The sequence below is a fragment of the Bufo bufo genome, chromosome 3 (assembly GCF_905171765.1).
Source record: "Bufo bufo chromosome 3, aBufBuf1.1, whole genome shotgun sequence".
NCBI lineage: Eukaryota > Metazoa > Chordata > Amphibia > Anura > Bufonidae > Bufo > Bufo bufo.
The window spans coordinates 275,488,515-275,509,433 of NC_053391.1; the positions used below are offsets into that span (position 1 = coordinate 275,488,515).

General features: G+C 42.5%; 1 protein-coding gene across 1 annotated transcript in view; it reads right to left on the reverse strand.

The window, feature by feature from the left end:
- The window catches only part of KIF21B (kinesin family member 21B), a 1,425,990-nt gene that overhangs the window by 1,338,736 nt on the left and 66,335 nt on the right, over positions 1–20,919 (reverse strand). Inside the window, exons 2-3 of the mRNA XM_040424150.1 lie at positions 7,891–8,113; positions 4,482–4,664 (exon numbers count right to left, since the gene is read on the reverse strand). Of these exons, the coding sequence (XP_040280084.1) occupies positions 4,482–4,664; positions 7,891–8,113 (406 nt within the window). The remainder of the gene's footprint in view (positions 1–4,481; positions 4,665–7,890; positions 8,114–20,919) is intronic.

The following is a 20,919-nucleotide window of genomic DNA, read 5'->3' on the forward strand; positions in this document are numbered from 1 at the left end:
TGAGGGTGTACAGGCTGGCTTCATTGATTATAAACTTAAGGGATTTCCTCATTGTGAAACACCCCATCACACCTAAGCTGTATTTACTTCCAAAAATTCACAAGGATTTGGTGAACCTGCCAGGTAGACCTATTGTATCAGGTTACAGGATCACTATTGAGCAATATATCCATTTTTCTTGATAAAGTATTACACAATTTTGCTACATCAGCTCGATCATACATACTTGACAGTACTGACTTTCTAAAAAAATTACATGGCATTGATGTTCCATCTAAGGCCTCTTTTGATGTCGCCAGCCTGTACACCTCCATCAGAAACGAATTTGGGATTGGTGTGGTCAAGAAGGGCCGTTGGAGGCTCTAACTTGACATTGGGTTGTCAGGATTTCATCTTGACACTCTTGCATCTTGTATTGACTTCCAATTACTTTTTGTTTGGGGATTACTTTTATTTGCAGTTACAAGGGACCGCGATGGGGGTCGAATGTGGCCCCCACTTATGCAAATATGGCGGTCACATACCTCGAGGACACGTTTATCTATGTGTCGCCCCACTTCAAACATGTGTTGAGGTGGTGGCGATACATAGATGACGTGTTTGTACTCTGGACAGGCACTGAGGTACAATATTTGCATTTCACACTTTTCTTAATACCATCGATGAGAATATCAAATTCACTATGAATTATTCCAGTGAAACTATCAGTTTTTTGGATGTCAGTGTCACAAATTCGTGAGGGTCATTTTGATACAGATGTACAGTACAGACCAAAAGTTTGGACACACCTTCTCATTCAAAGAGTTTTCTTTATTTTCATGACTATGAAAATTGTAGATTCACACTGAAGGCATCAAAACTATGAATTAACACATGTGGAATTATATACATAACAAACAAGTGTGAAACAACTGAAAATATGTCATATTCTAGGTTCTTCAAAGTAGCCACCTTTTGCTTTGATTACTGCTTTGCACATTCTTGGCATTCTCTTGATGAGCTTCAAGAGGTAGTCCCCTGAAATGGTTTTTACTTCACAGGTGTGCCCTGTCAGGTTAAATAAGTGGATTTCTTGCCTTATAAATGGGGTTGGGGACCATCAGTTGCATTGAGGAGAAGTCAGGTGGATACATAGCTGATAGTCCTACTGTTAGAATTTGTATTATGGCAAGAAAAAGCAGCTAAGTAAAGAAAAATTAGTGGCCATCATTACTTTAAGAAATGAAGGTCAGTCAGTCAGCCGAAAAATTGGGAAAACTTTGAAAGTAAGGGCTATTTGACCATGAAGGAGAGTGATGGGGTGCTGCGCCAGATGACCTGGCCTCCACAGTCACCGGACCTGAACCCAAGGTTCGAGATGGTTTGGAGTGAGCTGGACCGCAGAGTGAAGCAAAAGGGCCACCAAGTGCTAAGCATCTCTAGGAACTCCTTCAAGACTGTTGGAAGACCATTTAAGGGGACTACCTCTTGAAGCTCATCAAGAGAATGCCAAGAGTGTGCAAAGCAGTAATCAAAGAAAAAGGTGGCTACTTTGAAGAACCTAGAATATGACATATTTTCAGCTGTTTCACACTTGTTTGTTATGTATATAATTCCACATGTGTTAATTCATAGTTTTGATGCCTTCATAGTCATGAAAATAAAGAAAACTCTTTGAATGAGAAGGTGTGTCCAAACTTTTGGTCTGTACTGTACATGTCAAACCTACGGATAAAAATACGCTTCTAAGGTTCAACAGCTCTCACCCCTCGAGCAATGGTCAAATCACTCCCCTTAGCTAGTTTCTACGGGGCGAGGCGAATAGTAAGTGATGAACAACAGTTAGATAGAACATTAAACAAGATGAAAACTCTTTTCAAATGAAAGGGTTCCCAGACACCATTCTTGATTCACATATAGCCCACTGTTCTCTCTCACGATAGAACTGATTTACTGGATAAGAAACATAAGAAGGTGTCCCTTCACAGGATTCTATTGGTGACTACGTTCACAGAGGACAGTCATCACATCAGAGATATTATCATTAAACATTGGGCGGTCCTTAGGAGTGAGTACACTAATATTGAGGAGTTAAAATCTCCCCCCCTTTACTATCATACAGGAGACCGAGCAATATAAGGGATAAAGTGGTACACACTGATGTTGGTACACAAAAAAAGAATACACAGAGCTTCCTACGGGTGCCAAAGATGGGATGTTTCCCCTGTCGCAGGTGTGTAGATACATTTACAAGGGGGACACATTCATACATCCTTCCACCACTAGGAGGTACAAAATTAGACATTTTTTGACTTGCGATTCGACTTTTGTTATTTATGTGTTATGGTGCCCCTGCAATTTTTTGTATGTGGGTGAAACATCCTTGGACTTTAAAACTAGATGTATCCAGCATAGATACACCATTCGGAAAAAACGAATGGACCTTCCTGTATCCAAACACTTCACTGATTGTGACCACAAAGAGAGCGACCTGAGATGTATGCTTTTAGATCATATTCCTATTCCTCGAAGGGGAGGTAATAGAAACCTGCTATTGAAAAAGAGGGAATACATTGGATTACTGAATTAAATACATTGAAAGCCTTATGGGTTAATGTCGAATACAGACTGTGGATTCTTAACTGAACTCCCCCCCCCTTCCCCCCCCCCCCCTCCCCCCTTTCCCTTACACCCCTTGAAGGCATTAATCTTTCTTTCTCTCTTATTCCTTTTTCTAAGTGCTTCTTGCATGATATACTAATGTATTTCTTTGCAAACTAAATTTTCTTTTCCTTTTAGTTGGCAAGTGGAGATTGAGGGGGTGGCCTGACCAGCATTTGATCATCTACAGTCTATCAAGATTAAGGGTCCTAAGTTGACAATTTGAGCTTTGTTTATATGTGACATGTTTGTATATATCATGTGTGGGGGTATTTTTGTGATTCCCTTTATAGTAAAAACAAAAAAATCCTATGCGGTTGAGGCAAGTTGGGGATGGAGGCGTATATATGCGGGGTCCATGATACTATTTGAATAGTGTGGTCCTCGAATATCTATTGGGATGATCGTCTTGCTGTGTTGTGATCTTACTGTTATGCAGTTTGATACCCACTGAGCAAATTGACCGGGGACCCTACACCACATGTGTGGGGCCCCACGATCAGTAGTTGATTGTCCGCTAGATGGTTATCCTTTTTATAATCTTGTCCTTTATAATAGTCACAGATGGCACGAATGTCCAAACTCTCTGACAAGATTTTGGACTAGATGTCTGTGACACCAGGATCCATCGTGGCTGTTGGCGCGGCATCGGTTGGCCCTAATTAAATCCAGGATGTCTTTCTGCAACGGCTTCCATAACTCCCAATTTGCTTGCAACGCTTACAATACTTTTATGTCTGTTCAAAAGAGGTGAATCGCAACATAACCGTCCACACTTATTTAATACACCTTATTGATTTATAATGTGTCACTATATAAAAAAGCAGAGTTAAACCGCCATATTGCAGTTATTATATCATAGTATATCCAGTCTGTCTTGTAAATGTCCGATCATGTGACCAATATATGTGGTCACATGTATTGATGAACCTCCAGGATCTTTTGCTGCATGTTAGTTTCTTAACTCTTGCTGCAAGGACCTTTGGAGGTGTGCTTTGAAAGTGTCTAGTGAGTCATGTGATCGGAGCCAACTGACGTCGGGTGGTTACGTCACATTGGGTGACTCAACACTGTTTTCTGACATGCGCAGTCCACACTGGAAGATGGCTCAGACAGACGAGATGTTCTCATGCTGGTTAGTACCCTACAACTTGCCCCTCTCTCCAATTATTGATTTTAACTATGTTCACATGGGTTTTCCAAAGATGCATGTGATTTGATAATTATTACACTTTAGCAATTTTGTCCGTATTAGGATCTTTGAACATTTCTATATTATGAATTCACTTTATTTATATCTTCACTGCATTTATTACACTTTTATACTAAAGTTATGTATGTACATGTATTGATCTTCTATGTTTTTTACACTGTTTTACATTGATTACCTTTGCTGATTGATTGGTTTGTGGGTGTGTATATATGCCCCTATATGTGAGCACCACTTTGTTATCACCATTTGCTTGAGAAAGATCCCACTGAGAGGATTGAAACGTTGCTGTATGTCTGGTGAATAAACATTTTTGTTACTTTTTCTACCTCTGGATGTGCCGTGGAGTTTATCAATTTTTGTAAGTATTGTGGGTGGATCACCCCCACAGTCGCTGGCACCCTACCATACTAATTTCCTTGCTGCCCTTTTTGCTGTGCTGCCCTTGTTTTGCACTCTTTAAATTACCTAGATTTTCTGCCAGACCTTGATCCTTTTCTACCAATATAGATTTACAGTAAAAAAAAATGAATCTTAACAATATACATGAAAATGCCTTCATGCTAAATGCTTGCCCCAAACCAGAGTCAATAAGAGCTGAATATCCATATGTGTACAGTGATGATCTCACCTCTAGAAATTGCGCACTGATTTTGAATATTGGTTCCGGAAGCCCACGTGCACGAGATGCAACTACCCGCTCCTGGATTGTACCAAAAAGTTGTCGGACAGCACGAGGAATGATACCAAGCTCTGATTCACTAACTGAAAGATCAAACCCACTGCCCATTGTATATGTTTTTCCTGCACCTGTCTGAAACCATTAAAATCATGTAAAAGAAAAACACAGATTGTTAGAAATGCAGTAAAAGGTATGGAAAACATAAGAAAAACAAATACAATAGATGTGTTGGGGTAGCAAGTTCAAGATTATGGGGAATGCAAAGAAGAAATTTTGGTGAAGACTGTATAAGGAGCAGATAAGACAACAAAGAATAATTCAGTATGTCATTGTTAAATGAATTCATTAAGCAAAGGAAACCAGTGATGGGAACAGGGAAATGTGTATTTACCAGCCAAAAGAGTTGAGAATAGACTGATAGGGTGTAAGATGCAAAGCCACACAGAACAATGTTGTAATACCCACAGTAGGAGATGATGAGGGCATGCACTAGCATTCTTGTTTCAACAAGGAGGAGGTAAGAGCACATTTGAGAATCGTTTTCGATGTGTTAAGGGTAGAAGGTGGTAACTGATTGGATGTTCAGTTTAAAAAACAGGGGAGAATAAAATTTAAAGGGGTTGTCCAGGTTCAGAGCTGAACTCGGACATAACCCCTGCTTTCTCCCTCCAGCCCCTTTGACATGAGCATCGAACGTCCCTTGCCCTGCGCTGTATTACGCAGGGCAAGGGCTTTTTGTTTATACTTTTACACTACTAAGGCTTTGTTCACATCACCATTCAGCCTTTCTGTTCTCCTGCCCCGTTTAGGGAGAACGGAAAGGCTGAACAGTGATGTGAACGAAGCTTAAGAAAGCGGCTTCTGCCTAGCAGTGTTGCCGGTGACGTCACCGGCTCTGATGGGCGGGCTTTAGCGCTGTCCTAGCCATTTTACATGTTAGGGCAGCGCTAAAGCCCGCCCATAAGTGCAAGTAACGTCACTAGGTTCACTGATACGTGGAAGTCTCCGCCTGGCTTTCCCCATGGAGAGCCCGGTACGTCACCAGATCTCCAGAAAATGCCTTTGCCCTGTGCAATTCAGCACAAGGCAAAGGAGAGCATCGGAGCATGAAATGCTCCAATGCTCATGACGGGGGCTGCCTGGGTGAAAATGGGTACAGTACAGACCAAAAGTTTGGACACACCTTCTCATTCAAAGAGTTTTCTTTATTTTCATGACTATGAAGGCATCAAAACTATGAATTAGCACATGTGGAATTATATACATAACAAACAAGTGTGAAACAACTGAAAATATGTCATATTCTAGGTTCTTTAAAGTAGCCACCTTTTGCTTTGATTACTGCTTTGCACACTCTTGGCATTCTCTTGATGAGCTTCAAGAGGTAGTCACCTAAAATGGTCTTCCAACAGTCTTGAAGGAGTTCCCAGAGATGCTTAGCACTTGTTGGCCCTTTTGCCTTCACTCTGCGGTCCATCTCACCCCAAACCATCTCAATTGGGTTCAGGTCCGGTGACTGTGGAGGCCAGGTCATCTGGCGCAGCACCCCATCACTCTCCTTCATGGTCAAATAGCCCTTACTTTCAAAGTTTTCCCAATTTTTCGGCTGACTGACTGACCTTCATTTCTTAAAGTAATGATGGCCACTCATTTTTCTTTACTTAGCTGCTTTTTTCTTGCCATAATACAAATTCTAACAGTCTATTCAGTAGGACTATCAGCTGTGTATCCACCTGAATTCTCCTCAACGCAACTGATGGTCCCAACCCCATTTATAAGGCAAGAAATCCCACTTATTAAACCTGACAGGGCACACCTGTGAAGTGAAAACCATTTCAGGGGACTACCTCTTGAAGCTCATTAAGAGAATGCCAAGAGTGTGCAAAGCAGTAATCAAAGCAAAAGGTGGCTACTTTGAAAAACCTAGAATATGACATATTTTCAGTTGTTTCACACTTGTTTGTTATGTATATAATTCCACGTGTTAATTCATAGTTTTGATGCCTTCAGTGTGAATCTACAATTTTCATAGTCATGAAAATAAAGAAAACTCTTCGAATGAGGTGTGTCCAAACTTTTGGTCTGTACTGTATATGTTCAGGTTCAGCTCTGAACCTGGACAACCCATTTAACCCAAGCCAGTGGAATTCTGAAACTGGGGAAAGTGTGGAACCATAATTGACAATTCTCCTGGGTAGTTGAACGAAAAGTGGAAAAGATTAATTCAGTTGTATTCTTGCTGAGTTTTAGAAAGCAGGAACAGTAGAAGGGAGATACAGCTGATAAAAACTATGAAAGTCTGGATAGCAGAAAGGTAACATCTAGGCTAGAGAGGCAAATTTCTGTGTCATCAGGGTAAAAGTGGTACTGGAAACCATGGGAAGCAATGAGCTATCCCAAGCCACAGGTATAGTTGGAGAAGAGTAAGTCTCAAAACACAGCCAACAGAGTGAGTGAAAAGGGGTGGTGGTGTGTGAGTGGAAGACACTAAGGCGCAGATTTATAAATACTGTCTAAAACTAAGTTAAACTATCAAAATAGCTGATGCTGGATGATAACTCATCTTCAGACTGTTTAGACTAAGTTTACGCCATCTGTATGTTTTCTTAGTTTTGCTTCAAAAATGTCCCAAAATGTTGGTGCATTTTTTGGTGCATTCATGTGCATTTAAAGGGAACCTGTAATGTGGATATTTGATTATAATCTAACTAATTATATACAATCATTAACTACTAAAAAGTACCTTAGATGTATTCACTTACTGGTGTGACAGATGGTTACCTCATAATATACACACAAAGATGCCGCATGCTAATGAGCTGATTTGAGTCCAGCGTATATTTAATTCAGAGCTATAGCCACTCCCCTGCCCACCTGCTGCTGATTCGTATGGAAAATAACAGTCATTCAGCAGCAGGTAGGCGGGGAGAGTCAGGAGCTCATGAATATTCATGACTCATCATTATCAGCTGGAGCTTTTCAATACAAGATGTTGGCAGATTGACTGGGTCAATTAAAGAAAGTGACCCAGCATTTTGAAGAGAATCAGTCACTTATTTATGTTGCCCTTAGTTAGGACACCATAAAACTGGTGACAGGTTCCCTTTAAGCAATGCCCCATTTCCAGTTAAGCTACACCCCTTTCCAAGAAGCTTTTTCATCAGATAAAGTGTAAAAGGTTAGAAAAGTGTCTAAAGCACTTGATAAATGCAGTGCAAGTACACCAGTTTTTTGTGCAAATCTGCCCCTGTCCCTGGCCAAGTATGTGAGTTTAAGGGACCAGAGACCTTGTAACAGGAGAAATAATAAAAATATAAAGTGGAGAAAATCATAGTCAAACAGCGAAAGTCATATTTACCTGACCATATGCCAGAACTGTTGCATTGTATCCCTGGAAGCAACCCTCCACCAAGCCACGTGCACAAGTATCGTAGACGTTGACCTGTTCAGTGTCCATGTCAAACACATAATCATAAGTGAACGCCTTGTCCTTACCCAAAAGTATCTGGGGTTCTCCAGGGAAAACCCATGTACATACATGACACCCTTCAGCCTGTTCTTTACTACTTTGGGGACGAATCCTAAATAAAAAAAAGGTATATATGTAAATTTTGGCAAAGCACAGCAAATAATTTATGACATAATAACTTTCAAAGTGAAGACCTTCAGATGCCTTAATGTTCACATAAAAATTTGACTTTTTTGGAATAACACATAAGGGTAAATATTTCTGTCTTAATAGGGTTTTCCAAGATTTAAATACTGATGACCTATCCTCTGGATCTGATCGGTGGGGATCCGACACCCGGGACCTCCACCGATCAGCATTTGAGAAGGCCCCGGCGCTCTTGTGAGAGTTGCAGCATTCTCACAGCTTACCAAATACAGCGCCATACATTGTACAGCGGCTGTGCTTGGTATCGCAGATCAGCCCCATTCACTTCTATGGAGTTGAGCTGCGCCTAGGCCATGTGACAGATGAACATGCCGTTCCTTGGTCTAGGGAAAGTTCAGAGAAGGCCACCATGTTACTGCAAGAGCCACTGCCTTCTCAAACAACTGATTGGAGAGGGTCTCGGGTGTCGGACTCCACAGATCAGATACTGATGACCTATCAACAGGATAGGTCAGTATCAGTATTTAAAGAGGACCTTTAACCAGTTTTTACTATATAAAAGTGATACCTCACAATGTAGCCCATGTTCCCTAGGTGTTATATCGCAAATTTTTTTCATTATATGCTCCTCCATTGCGCCAATGTGCCCCTCGTTCTGTTTAGGTGCCCTGTATGCTAATTAATAGCATCGGAACAGGGAGGAGGAGACAGCTTTTCTCAGCGGGCGTCTTTTATATCTGGCTGTGGCGCTGTCCAATCAGCCATTGAGAAAAAACATCTCATCTTCTCCCTGGCTGTGATGTGCTCTGCTGTGATTGGACAGGGCCACAGCCAGATAGAAGAGACGCCCACTGAGAAAAGATGTTGTCTCCTCCTCCCTGGTCCGATGCTATTAATTAGCATACAGGGCGCATAAACAGAACGAACAGCAGCGCAACAGAGGAGCATATCATGAAAACTTTTTGCGATATAACACCTAGGGAACATGGGCTACAGTGTGAGATATCACTTTTATAAAATAAAAACTGGTGAAAGGTCCTTTGGGGCATTTTATTTATTATTGAATTGCATGTATTTTGAGCTAAAAATCATTTTTTCAATTGGTATTTATTAAAAATACTGAGTTTTTTTTTTGTGTACATAGCTGAGATGCTATAGTAGCAGCCTGCGGATTTTCGATCTTTTCCGACATATGGGGAGCAGATGGACTCCTTATCTCCGTTCTCTGACATTATAAAACCTCAATCCTTATCTTACTAATAAGAATGTGGCTTAAATAAGTGTTTATGACCTCTTAGTAATAAGTTTAGAGATAAGGTTTATTAGATGACAGGCCCAAAGTGAAAAGGAAAGCACCAGTCACACAGCTAGAAAAACAGTTAACACCTGTGACAGAATGGCTCAATATTTAAAAAAAAGGCCAATTGAAAATCTGACTTTTAGCCAAAAATCAGTAAAATGCAACAATAAACATAAGTTGCCTCCAAAGGTGCACATAGCCTTTAAATCTGTTAGTATTTAAGTCTCAGGAAAACGCCTTTAAATTACTGTTTAGTTAAATATTTCCTTATTTTATTTTGGCTGCTTGTAATTTACCTTAAAAGGGTCATTCCACTTTAGATATTCATGACCTATCATCCTTCGTGGTCCAAATGAATGAAAGCTGAGCTGCAGTATACTACACCGACAGAATGTAGACAGAGCCTTTTACCTCCTGCTCCATCTACTGTTTAATAATTGACTTGAGCAGCTGCTGAAATCAGCTGACTGATCTTTAATTGCTAACCTATGTAGAGAATAGTTCACTAATTTCTCGAGTGGAAAACCCATTTAATGTGTTACCAAAACATAACATATATGGGTGCATAAGAAATTGGCAACACACCCATATAAAGCAATTTTTATTGTAGGCATAGCAGCAGATAGGGAGTAAGAAGTCAAAGTAAGAACATAGGAAATAATTTGTATTTCATACATCATATATTCCAGGGGTGCTCAACTGGCAGCAGACCATGGTCCTAATCCAGCTGGCCAGACCTCTGCTATCGGTAACAGGAGGGGAGCAGTCAGAGCAGGACTGCCTCATACAAATGTAGGCCAGCTAACCAAGCCCCTTTAAACTATACTGGGACACACATGCATAAAGATATACGGAATCTCTCCATTTGGAGTCCTGAGCTTGGCCCTAGCAGTGCAGAAGGAGCTAACACAGCAAACTCTTATCAATTAGCTCCACTTTCTGTCTCTTTAACATTACAATACTGAAAGCTTTTCCTCAGGTTAGCGCATCAATATCTATATTACTGGGTGTTCGACTCCTGAAACCCCCACGATCAACAATTTAAAGAGGCCACTGTGCTCCAGTGAGCGCCATGGCCTCCTCACAGCGTAAGCTAGCACAGCACTGTACATTGCAGTGGCTGTGCTTTGTATTACAGCACAGGCCCATTCAGTTGAATAGGACTGAGCTGTGCCTTCGTCATGTGACCCATTAATGTGACTTCACTGGCCTAGGAAAAGGCCTCAGTGTTCATTGGAGAGGCATGGTCTCTTCAAAAGTTGTACCCCACGATCAGATATTGATTAACTATTCTGACGATCACAGCCTGCTGCTCCAACCATTTTCCCAGAAGACTCGATGAAATCCAGAGCCAACCACAAGCTCCTTCACACTCCTGTCTCCTAGGCTCTCTTTTAAGTACCCTGCCTCCAGTGGTGACTGAGTGAATGATCTCACCGAACACACATACAGGAAAGCAGTGGATGATACAGGTCTTGGGGGCGAGGGAGTTGAGGAGGCTATCCCAAGCACAGTTCAGTGTCCATTTATCCGCTGTTACTGAGGCTGGCTCTCTTTCCATCTTCCTCTCTCTGCTGATTGAGGCTAATATGCTATTAACTTGTACAGAGCCACAGCTATCAATCAAAAGTAGAATGCATAAAAAATTAGAACCTCTTTGATCAGTAGTTCAATCTCATTCATATAAATTTGCATTACACTAATTTCAAAATATGGCTATGCTTTAACAGGTGGAAATCTGCACATATGAGATCAACATTTAAAGGGTCTGGGCAGGTGGCGTGGCCGCAAAGCCGAGGAGTATGGCCGCTTGAATTCAGAGCTCCTGCTCCAGCAAAGCGTTCCAGTCTAGCAGAACCCTATATTCGCTCTCTAACCTTAACTCTCTGTGCCAACTGGTACCGGAACCATCCCTGATGATGACTAGAAGAAAACGAAGCATGAAGAAGCAGGGTAAGCTGGGATTTTTCTTTGGCCAAGATCGGGACAAAGATGGCGCCGGCACACGAAACCTGCATGCAGAGCCCTCCTCCAGCGCAACATCCTCGGCAAATGTCTGCTCTCCTTGAGCCTCAGAAGATGGAAGCTCGCAACAACAGAGCCCTCGAGGTTCCCCGCGACATACCTAGATGGGTGAGAGCATGATTAACACTAAAGGAGACAAGACGGGGCACAATAGTGTATCCCCGGGCAACCTTGCGGCGCTGCGGTCCCCTACTACAAGTCTGGCGAAGCAGAGACCTAGGCTACAAGATCCCGTGGCAGTAGAACATGAAGCCGGTGGATGCCAAGGCCTAAAAGACACCGACACCTTGAAAGAGGTGCTTCGCAATTTCCCAACGGACGACAAACCTGCCTCCAGCATTCTACTAAAGGACATGTTTTTGGCCTTTAATCATTCGGTCACTACTCATATGTCACAGCTAATCGTGCCTATCCAAACATCTGTCACTGACTTGGGAAATAGAGTTCAGCATGTCGAGCAAAAGATGGGTGAATTCGCTGAGTCACACAACAGCCTGATAGACTCACACGATGCCCAATCGGAGGAAATCTCATACCTCCGAGCGAAAGTGGCGGATTTGGAAGACCGATCCCGCAGAAACAATCTGAAACTGCGTGGAGTGCCAGAGACTGTCCAGGCTACGGATCTCCAGATCTACATTAAAAGGCTGATCAAACCTCTTCTGCCTAACTGCACCGAGCAGGATCTCATTATCGATCGGGCCCACAGAATTGCTAAACCAAAGCACTTACCTGATGACACACCATGGGATGTTTTAGCCCGTTTGCATTTCTTCCATGCCAAAGAAGAAACCCTGGCGGCGGCAAGGAAAATGGATGCCTTACCGGATCCGTATCAACAAGTGAAGCTTTTTGCGGACCTATCCATAGCCACCTTACAACTACATCGTACGCTAGCTCCCATTACCCTAGCACTGAGGTCACACTCCATCCCATACTGTTGGGGTTACCCTGTAAAATTGCTAGTCCAAAAAAATTGAGCTGTAGTGGTTATACGCTCGGTAGAAGAGGGAAAAGCTGTACTAGCCACCTTGAATATCACAGTGGCTGAAGTTCCTTCTGCAAAACAACACCAACATCTACCAGAAGATGGAGAGTGGCACCGATTAGAAAGTCGCCGTCAGAAGAAACACAGCTGAGGGGTTCTTTTACATATCCTGCATCCAGCAGGAGCGGGGATTTGTTCTACCTTCTTGGATCCTCCTTGTGGTAGGCATGACTGTTTTCCCCCCACAAAGATCGCAAGGGGTTTTGAGTTTTAACCCTTGTGCTATTTCATTACTGCCCCAATACCTGGGCAGCCAGTTCTGGTTCATAATGTTAATGTTCATATTTATTTATCTGTATTTTTTCTTTAAGTTGTGTCCCTATTTCACCATACGTTCGATTGAACTGCAATGTGTTGATGTGCGGTTCCCTCTACATCATCTGAGCGATTTCTCATTGGCAACTATACATCCACCAAGATGGTTTTGAAAGTAAGATCCTTAAATGTCAGGGGCTTAAACAGTCCATTCAAGAGACGGATGATGTGGAGGGAAGCTCTTTCGATCAAATGTGATTTTTTTGTGCACAAGAGACACACATAGTGGAGGCAGACGTAGGGAGGTTAAAACACCCAGCTTTCCCGACCTTGATTCATTCCCATGGTTTAGGCAAAAAAAGGGGAGTGCTTTTAGCGATTCGAAATTCAGTGGCACACACAGAGAAGACTACAGTTGTAGATGCAGGGGGACGTTATATTATACACGTATGCTCTATAAATAATGTCATTTACACACTAGTGGGAGTATATGCCCCGAATATCCGGCCTATCCGTTTTCTAAACAAGCTCTTTAAAAGAGTACAGTCCCTGAAGGAAGGCAGAGTTATCATCTGTGGGGATTTTAATCTGGTTCCTGACCCATATCAAGACTTCTCCTCTGTCGCGAGAACTTGTTCTACTTCTCTTGCTCCGTCATTATTAGCTAACTCCCTGTTTGATGTCTGGCGCATTCACCATGCATCCAAAAGGGATTTTTCATACTACTCACCTGCACATCAATCCTACTCCTGCATTGATTTGATTCTAGTAGACAGGGTTTCCCTGGCTGCATCCGTACGTTCCTCTATTGGGACAATTACTTGGTCGGATCATGCTCCAGTGTCGATAGAATTGGCAGAGGAGTTTGTCACCCCTCCAAACCCGATATGGAGGGCTAACGAATTCATACTGGCTAATACTAAGTATCAATCTGAGGTGTCTGCTGCCTTAAAGGAATACTTTAAATTCAATGCTGACTCTGTGCCAGATTCCACCGTAGTATGGACAGCTCATAAGGTGTATATTAGGGGCATTTTACTGAAGTTGAGTCATAGGCACAAAAAATTGAGGGAGAAACACCAGACCTACCTTATAACGCAAATTCTAACTGCAGAAGCACAAAATAAGACTTCCCCGTCGTTAGAACTTTCTGAAAAGCTCAGACTCCTTAGACTTCAACTTAGAGAAAGTTTTTTGCACACATACGAGCTCTCTCTTAAAAAGACTAAAGCCAGATACTATTCACAGGCCAATAAAGCAGGGAGGTTGCTAGCAAACCGGGTAAAGGCAAGGGCCTTGAAAATCAAAGATAGCATTCTTTTGGGACCCCTCTAAATAATACAAATTATACGATCCGAAGGCTATAGCTAACAGATTCATGTCTTACTACTCCCAACTGTACAATTTAAAGGAGGAACCAGGTTTCATCCCCGCTTCCCCCGGTGATATAGATAACTTTCTGAGTTCATTAACAATTCCCTCCTTGGATAAAGCCCAAAGCGAATCCCTCTGTGCTCCCATCTCTCAGGAGGAAATCTCTAGAGTAATAACTGGCTTGCCACATCATAAAAGTCCCGGCTCCCAAACTCCTACTACAAAATCTTCTCTGATTGTCTGCTCCCGCATCTTCATGCAGCCCTGTCTCGTGCCATGACAACGGGGAAAATGCCTAAGGAAATGCTAGAGGCGGTTATTGTGACTCTGCCCAAACCCGGGAAAGATCCTTCAATTCCACAAAACTTCCGCCCATCTCCTTACTTAACACAGACCTTTATCTATGCAAAGATTTTAGCAACCCGATTAGCTGATATTATCCCCACCCTAGTGGCCACAGATCAAGTGGGGTTTGTGAAGGGGCGCCAAATTACGGATAACTCAAGGAGAGTACTGAACTTGATTGACTTTGTTAATCGAACCAGAATACCGACGGTGTTGGTCACCCTGGATGCCGAGAAGGCTTTCGACTGAGTTAACTGGTCGTTTGTCTTCTCTGTACTCCACAGGATGGGTCTTCCAGAGTCCATATTACAAGCCATACGGGTTCTTTACTCTAACCTTTCGGCCCGAGTGTTAGCAAATGGGGTATTATCTGATCCGTTTGCACTGTCTAATGGCACGAGACAGGGATGCCCCCTGTCGCCCCTAATATTTATATTATCCCTAGACCCATTGGCGCAAGCAATCCGTCAGACGAACGGTGTGGAGGGAGTACGAATTGGAGACAGACAACATTGCATATCTATGTACGCGGACGACATAATTTTGTCCTTAACAAACCCCTGGGTGTCCTTGAAGGTAGTAATGGACATCATTCGTTCTTAGGGGGCTCTTTCATATTACAAAATCAATGAAAGTAAATCCCAAGCCCTCCCACTGGGGATCCCAGAAACAATCTTATCCCAGATGAAAGAGGAATTCTCATTAGATTAGCAGAAATCCATGGTTCAATACCTGGGTTTTAAAGTGACAGCCACCCCTCAAGAATTATACAAAGCCAACTCCCCCCCACCCTCTTGCAGTCGCTCCAACCAGAGCTTAATAATATGGCCAAATCAGAATTATCCTGGCTGGGACGTATTGCAGCTTTTCAACAACACACACTCCCAAAGTTATTATATATATTCCGTACTATCCCCATTCCAGTTCCGGTGTCCTTTTTTAATTTAGCCAATAAAATGTTAAACGCCTTCATTTGGAATAAGGCCAGACCGAGAGTTGCTAGAAGTATTATGTATAGACATAAAAGAAGCGGGGGCTTAGGTTTGCCCAATCTTTATGATTACTACCTAGCTTCCAGAATCAATCAGCTAAAGGAGTGGTGGAAAGGAGAAATGGGGAAACATTGGGTGCATATAGAGCAATCACAAATCCCAGGCCGCAACTTACGTGCCCTACTCATGGCCGCACTGCATGATTGCTATATAGGCCTTCAACCCGCATATTATGTCTCCACATCTCTAGCTTTGTGGAAAACGTACCACAAAAAAGGACGAGATACACCTATATCAATGGCGCATCTCACCCCAATTGAATCTCTCCAATATCTGACCCCAGATCTGAACCTGAGGTTGTGGAGAAACAGAGGTATTAGGACAGTAGGAGATAAAGACCGGTTTATTAAAAAAGCTCCACTCCTAGCATGGGAGGCAGATCTAAAACAAACATTTACTCCTGCGCAATGGTCAGCTGCAAACAAGCTTGCTATTTCCACTCTCAAATGCTCCTCGCACCTAGAAGCTTACATCAAAACTACACTTAGATGGTACTATACCCCGGTCAGGCTACATGCGTTCTTCCCGAACACAAGTGTGAAGTGTTGGAGAGGTTGCGGTTGCAATGGGACATTGTCACACATACTTTGGGCTTGCCCAGGGATATATTCTCTTTGGACGTAAGTATTCACTAAAATATCTGGGATTGCTGGATATCAGATTTCTCCGGACCCAGCCCTTGCCCTGCTATTGATAGATCTGGATAAAATCCCACTTAAGTCTAGGGTTATCATTTTGCACCTATTGCTTGCCACCAAGCTAGCAATCACAAGGAATTGGAATAGCAACAATATCCCTGATCTACAGGAGATTATCGGAATGGTAGATACAACAAAATCATACGAATATATGATGGCCCATCAAACTTTCCAAATAAGGCGTCATGTTCGGTTATGGGAGTCATGGGAGGTCTGAGTCCAGCAGTTCCAGAGAGGGTAGTCAAAAGGGTTTTGGAACCGCTCTGCTAGAGACTGTGTCTCCCGATCACCAGTGAATGAAAAGGGTGTCAGCCCCTCTCCTCAATACCCGCCCGATCCAGTCCTCCCCAGACCTCTTTTACTACAGGATTGAAAGGAAATAGGCAGAATAGTGAAGCACCCTTTACACTCTTTTCATAAAAAGGTTTTATTCTACTCACAAAGGTTCGTAGACAAAAGGCATAAAAATCAGTATCAGTCGTCACATTCCTGCCCGACCCGGGTTTCGCTACCTTGCTTCTTCAGGGGCGATAACTGCGCATGCTTGCAGTCAAGCCTCTTAAATAGCCCAGCTGATTTCATTACACAGGCCGGTCTAATTTCGGATCATAACGTCATTCTAAAAACATCATTTGCAATTCATACATAATAAGAATACCATCAGTGATCCTTTGATACCATCACATTTCAAACATATAAAAAAAAAAATAATTTACAATATAAAACTGTGAGAGGATTTTCTCTCTCTCTTGCCAGTTAGTACATAAATACATATATCTCTTTACCCTTTCGGGTTACCGCTATTACATATATTCAATATATATCTCAAACCTCCTTATAGAAATTCCTATCCCATATTTTAATCATACCATCCAATATCTCAAATGTTATATATTTAAACCACAATCTCGATAATATACCCTGATCTCTGTCTTACTCTGAGGACGTGGTTCCTGTACTCTCCACCCACCTCTGGGGCGTTTCTTCAGGTGTATTCCACCTACTCCCGTGGCGTCACTCAGGTGTTCCCGACCTATCCTCCACCCAGACATCCACATCACGGGGCTCCACCGCTCAATCAGACAGTCAAGCCAAAGTGACGTCACTCGAAGGTCCTTAAGAGGTCAGGTAGGGAACAGCCAACGGCGCCATCGGTGAGAACACTGTTTCTCATATGTGATTAGTCGGTTTATCCCAATATAGGTACCACTATTCCTTGGTTCCCCTCCCACTCCTGGGGTGCCACTTAGATGTTCTTCCCCCGTTATGCGTCACTCAGGTGTTCTCGACCCCGCCTCCACCCCGACGCCCACATCACAAGGTTCCACCGTCCAATAGGACAGTCAGGACAATATGACGTCGCTCAAGGTCCTTAAGAGGCCAGGTGTAGAACAACCAGTTACTCCACTGTTTGGGAACACTTTATACTCAACATTATATACCAAACACGGTTTTAGGTCAAATTCGATATTGAGACCACTGGGTTGTAGGGTCCCTAGTTTATAGATCCACTCTACCTCTTTTTTGTTAATCTGTGCCAGTGAGTCCCCCCCGCGCCAGTGCGGCTTAACTATTTCTACACCAGCAAATTTTAAACCTTGCAGGCTTTTTCCATGCACCAATTTAAAATGTGCTGATACACTGTGGGTCATCAGGCCTTTCTTGATGTTCCGTAGATGTTCTTGTATCCTAACCTTCAACTTCCTGATAGTCCTGCCCACGTACTGGAGCCCACAAGGGCACTCCAGTACATATATGATGCCCTCATTTTCGCATGAGCAGTTATTTCTTATGCGAAAATCAGCCCCATTCTTTTTGGATATTATAGAGTTAAGACTCCTCTGTCTTTCTCTTTGGTTACGGTTTTTACAGCCTGCACAGAATCCGCACCAGGTGAATTTTCCTACTTCCTTTTTCACCTTTATACTTACAGGGGGAATGGCACTGTGTACAAGTTTTTCTTTAATGCTGGCCGCTTTTTTGAAGATAAAAGAGGGATTCACTGGTATTATTTTTCCTATTGTCGGGTCGTTTCTTAATACTCCCCAATTCTTTTTTACCATTTTCTTGATGTTATCAGACATGGAACAAAACTTGGTCACAAAGGAAAACCTATAATCCCTATCCTTCTTTTCCATTTTTTCCTTTGTGTGTTCCCTTCTTCCCTCCTTTTCTCTTTCCACATTTTGTATACACATATCTAGATTGGCCTCGTCGTACCCTCTTTCCACAAACCTGTTTTTGAGTACCCCACATTGTGTTCTATAGTCACTCACTTCTGTACAGTTACGGGCCATTCTCTTGAACTGACCTTTCGGTATGTTCTTGATCCATGGGCCGTAATGACAGCTCTTCATATCAATGTAAGAATTTACATCTGTTTCTTTGAAGTATGAAGTTGTTAAAAAGCGACCATTTTCTATCCGAATACATAGATCCAAAAAATTAACACTAGTGTTACTGATCTCTCCCACAAATCGTAGGTTCCAATCGTTATTATTCAACTGGGAAATAAAGGACTCTAGTCCCTCTCTCCCTCCTTCCCACACTAGGAGACAGTCATCAATATACCTCCTCCAGAAGGTCAGTTTACCCCCTGGAGTGTCTGCTCCTAGTGTGGGAAGGATCGAGCTCTCCTCCCAAGCCCCCATAAAAATATTAGCAAAGCTGGGGGCGAATTTCGCCCCCATCGCCGTGCCAATACACTGGACATAATGTGAGTCCTTAAACCAAAAATAATTGTAATCAAGGCAGTAACTGAGGCACTCCAAAATAAAGGTTCCTTGCTGGTCTCCTATTTTTTCATCCTTTTTAATTCTGTTCTCTACCGCCTCCATTCCTAATTTTTTTGGGATAACTGTATATAAGGATGCCACATCAATTGTGGCCATCCATGTATTTACAGTAGGGGGATTCAAATCTTCAATAAGGCTTAATACAGACCCTGTATCTTTTAAGTGTGAGGGATTCTGCAGAATATTAAGCCTTATTGAAGATTTGAATCCCCCTACTGTAAATACATGGATGGCCACAATTGATGTGGCATCCTTATATACAGTTATCCCAAAAAAATTAGGAATGGAGGTGGTAGAGAACAGAATTAAAAAGGATGAAAAAATAGGAGACCAGCAAGGAACCTTTATTTTGGAGTGCCTCAGTTACTGCCTTGATTACAATTATTTTTGGTTTAAGGACTCACATTATGTCCAGTGTATTGGCACGGCGATGGGGGCGAAATTCGCCCCCAGCTTTGCTAATATTTTTATGGGGGCTTGGGAGGAGAGCTCGATCCTTCCCACACTAGGAGCAGACACTCCAGGGGGTAAACTGACCTTCTGGAGGAGGTATATTGATGACTGTCTCCTAGTGTGGGAAGGAGGGAGAGAGGGACTAGAGTCCTTTATTTCCCAGTTGAATAATAACGATTGGAACCTACGATTTGTGGGAGAGATCAGTAACACTAGTGTTAATTTTTTGGATCTATGTATTCGGATAGAAAATGGTCGCTTTTTAACAACTTCATACTTCAAAGAAACAGATGTAAATTCTTACATTGATATGAAGAGCTGTCATTACGGCCCATGGCTCAAGAACATACCGAAAGGTCAGTTCAAGAGAATGGCCCGTAACTGTACAGAAGTGAGTGACTATAGAACACAATGTGGGGTACTCAAAAACAGGTTTGTGGAAAGAGGGTACGACGAGGCCAATCTAGATATGTGTATACAAAATGTGGAAAGAGAAAAGGAGGGAAGAAGGGAACACACAAAGGAAAAAATGGAAAAGAAGGATAGGGATTATAGGTTTTCCTTTGTGACCAAGTTTTGCTCCATGTCTGATAACATCAAGAAAATGGTAAAAAAGAATTGGGGAGTATTAAGAAACGACCCGACAATAGGAAAAATAATACCAGTGAATCCCTCTTTTATCTTCAAAAAAGCGGCCAGCATTAAAGAAAAACTTGTACACAGTGCCATTCCCCCTGTAAGTATAAAGGTAAAAAAGGAAGTAGGAAAATTCACCTGGTGCGGATTCTGTGCAGGCTGTAAAAACCGTAACCAAAGAGAAAGACAGAGGAGTCTTAACTCTATAATATCCAAAAAGAATGGGGCTGATTTTCGCATAAGAAATAACTGCTCATGCGAAAATGAGGGCATCATATACGTACTGGAGTGCCCTTGTGGGCTCCAGTACGTGGGCAGGACTATCAGGAAGTTGAAGGTTAGGATACAAGAACATCTACGGAACATCAAGAAAGGCCTGATGACCCACAGTGTATCAGCACATTTTAAATTGGTGCATGGAAAAAGCCCGCAAGGTTTAAAATTTGCTGGTGTAGAAATAGTTAAGCCGCACTGGCGCGGGGGGGGACTCACTGGCACAGATTAACAAAAAAGAGGTAGAGTGGATCTATAAACTAGGGACCCTACAACCCAGTGGTCTCAATATCGAATTTGACCTAAAACCGTGTTTGGTATAAAATGTTGAGTATAAAGTGTTCCCAAACAGTGGAGTAACCGGTTGTTCTACACCTGGCCTCTTAAGGACCTTGAGCGACGTCATATTGTCCTGACTGTCCTATTGGACGGTGGAACCTTGTGATGTGGGCGTCGGGGTGGAGGCGGGGTCGAGAACACCTGAGTGACGCATAACGGGGGAAGAACATCTAAGTGG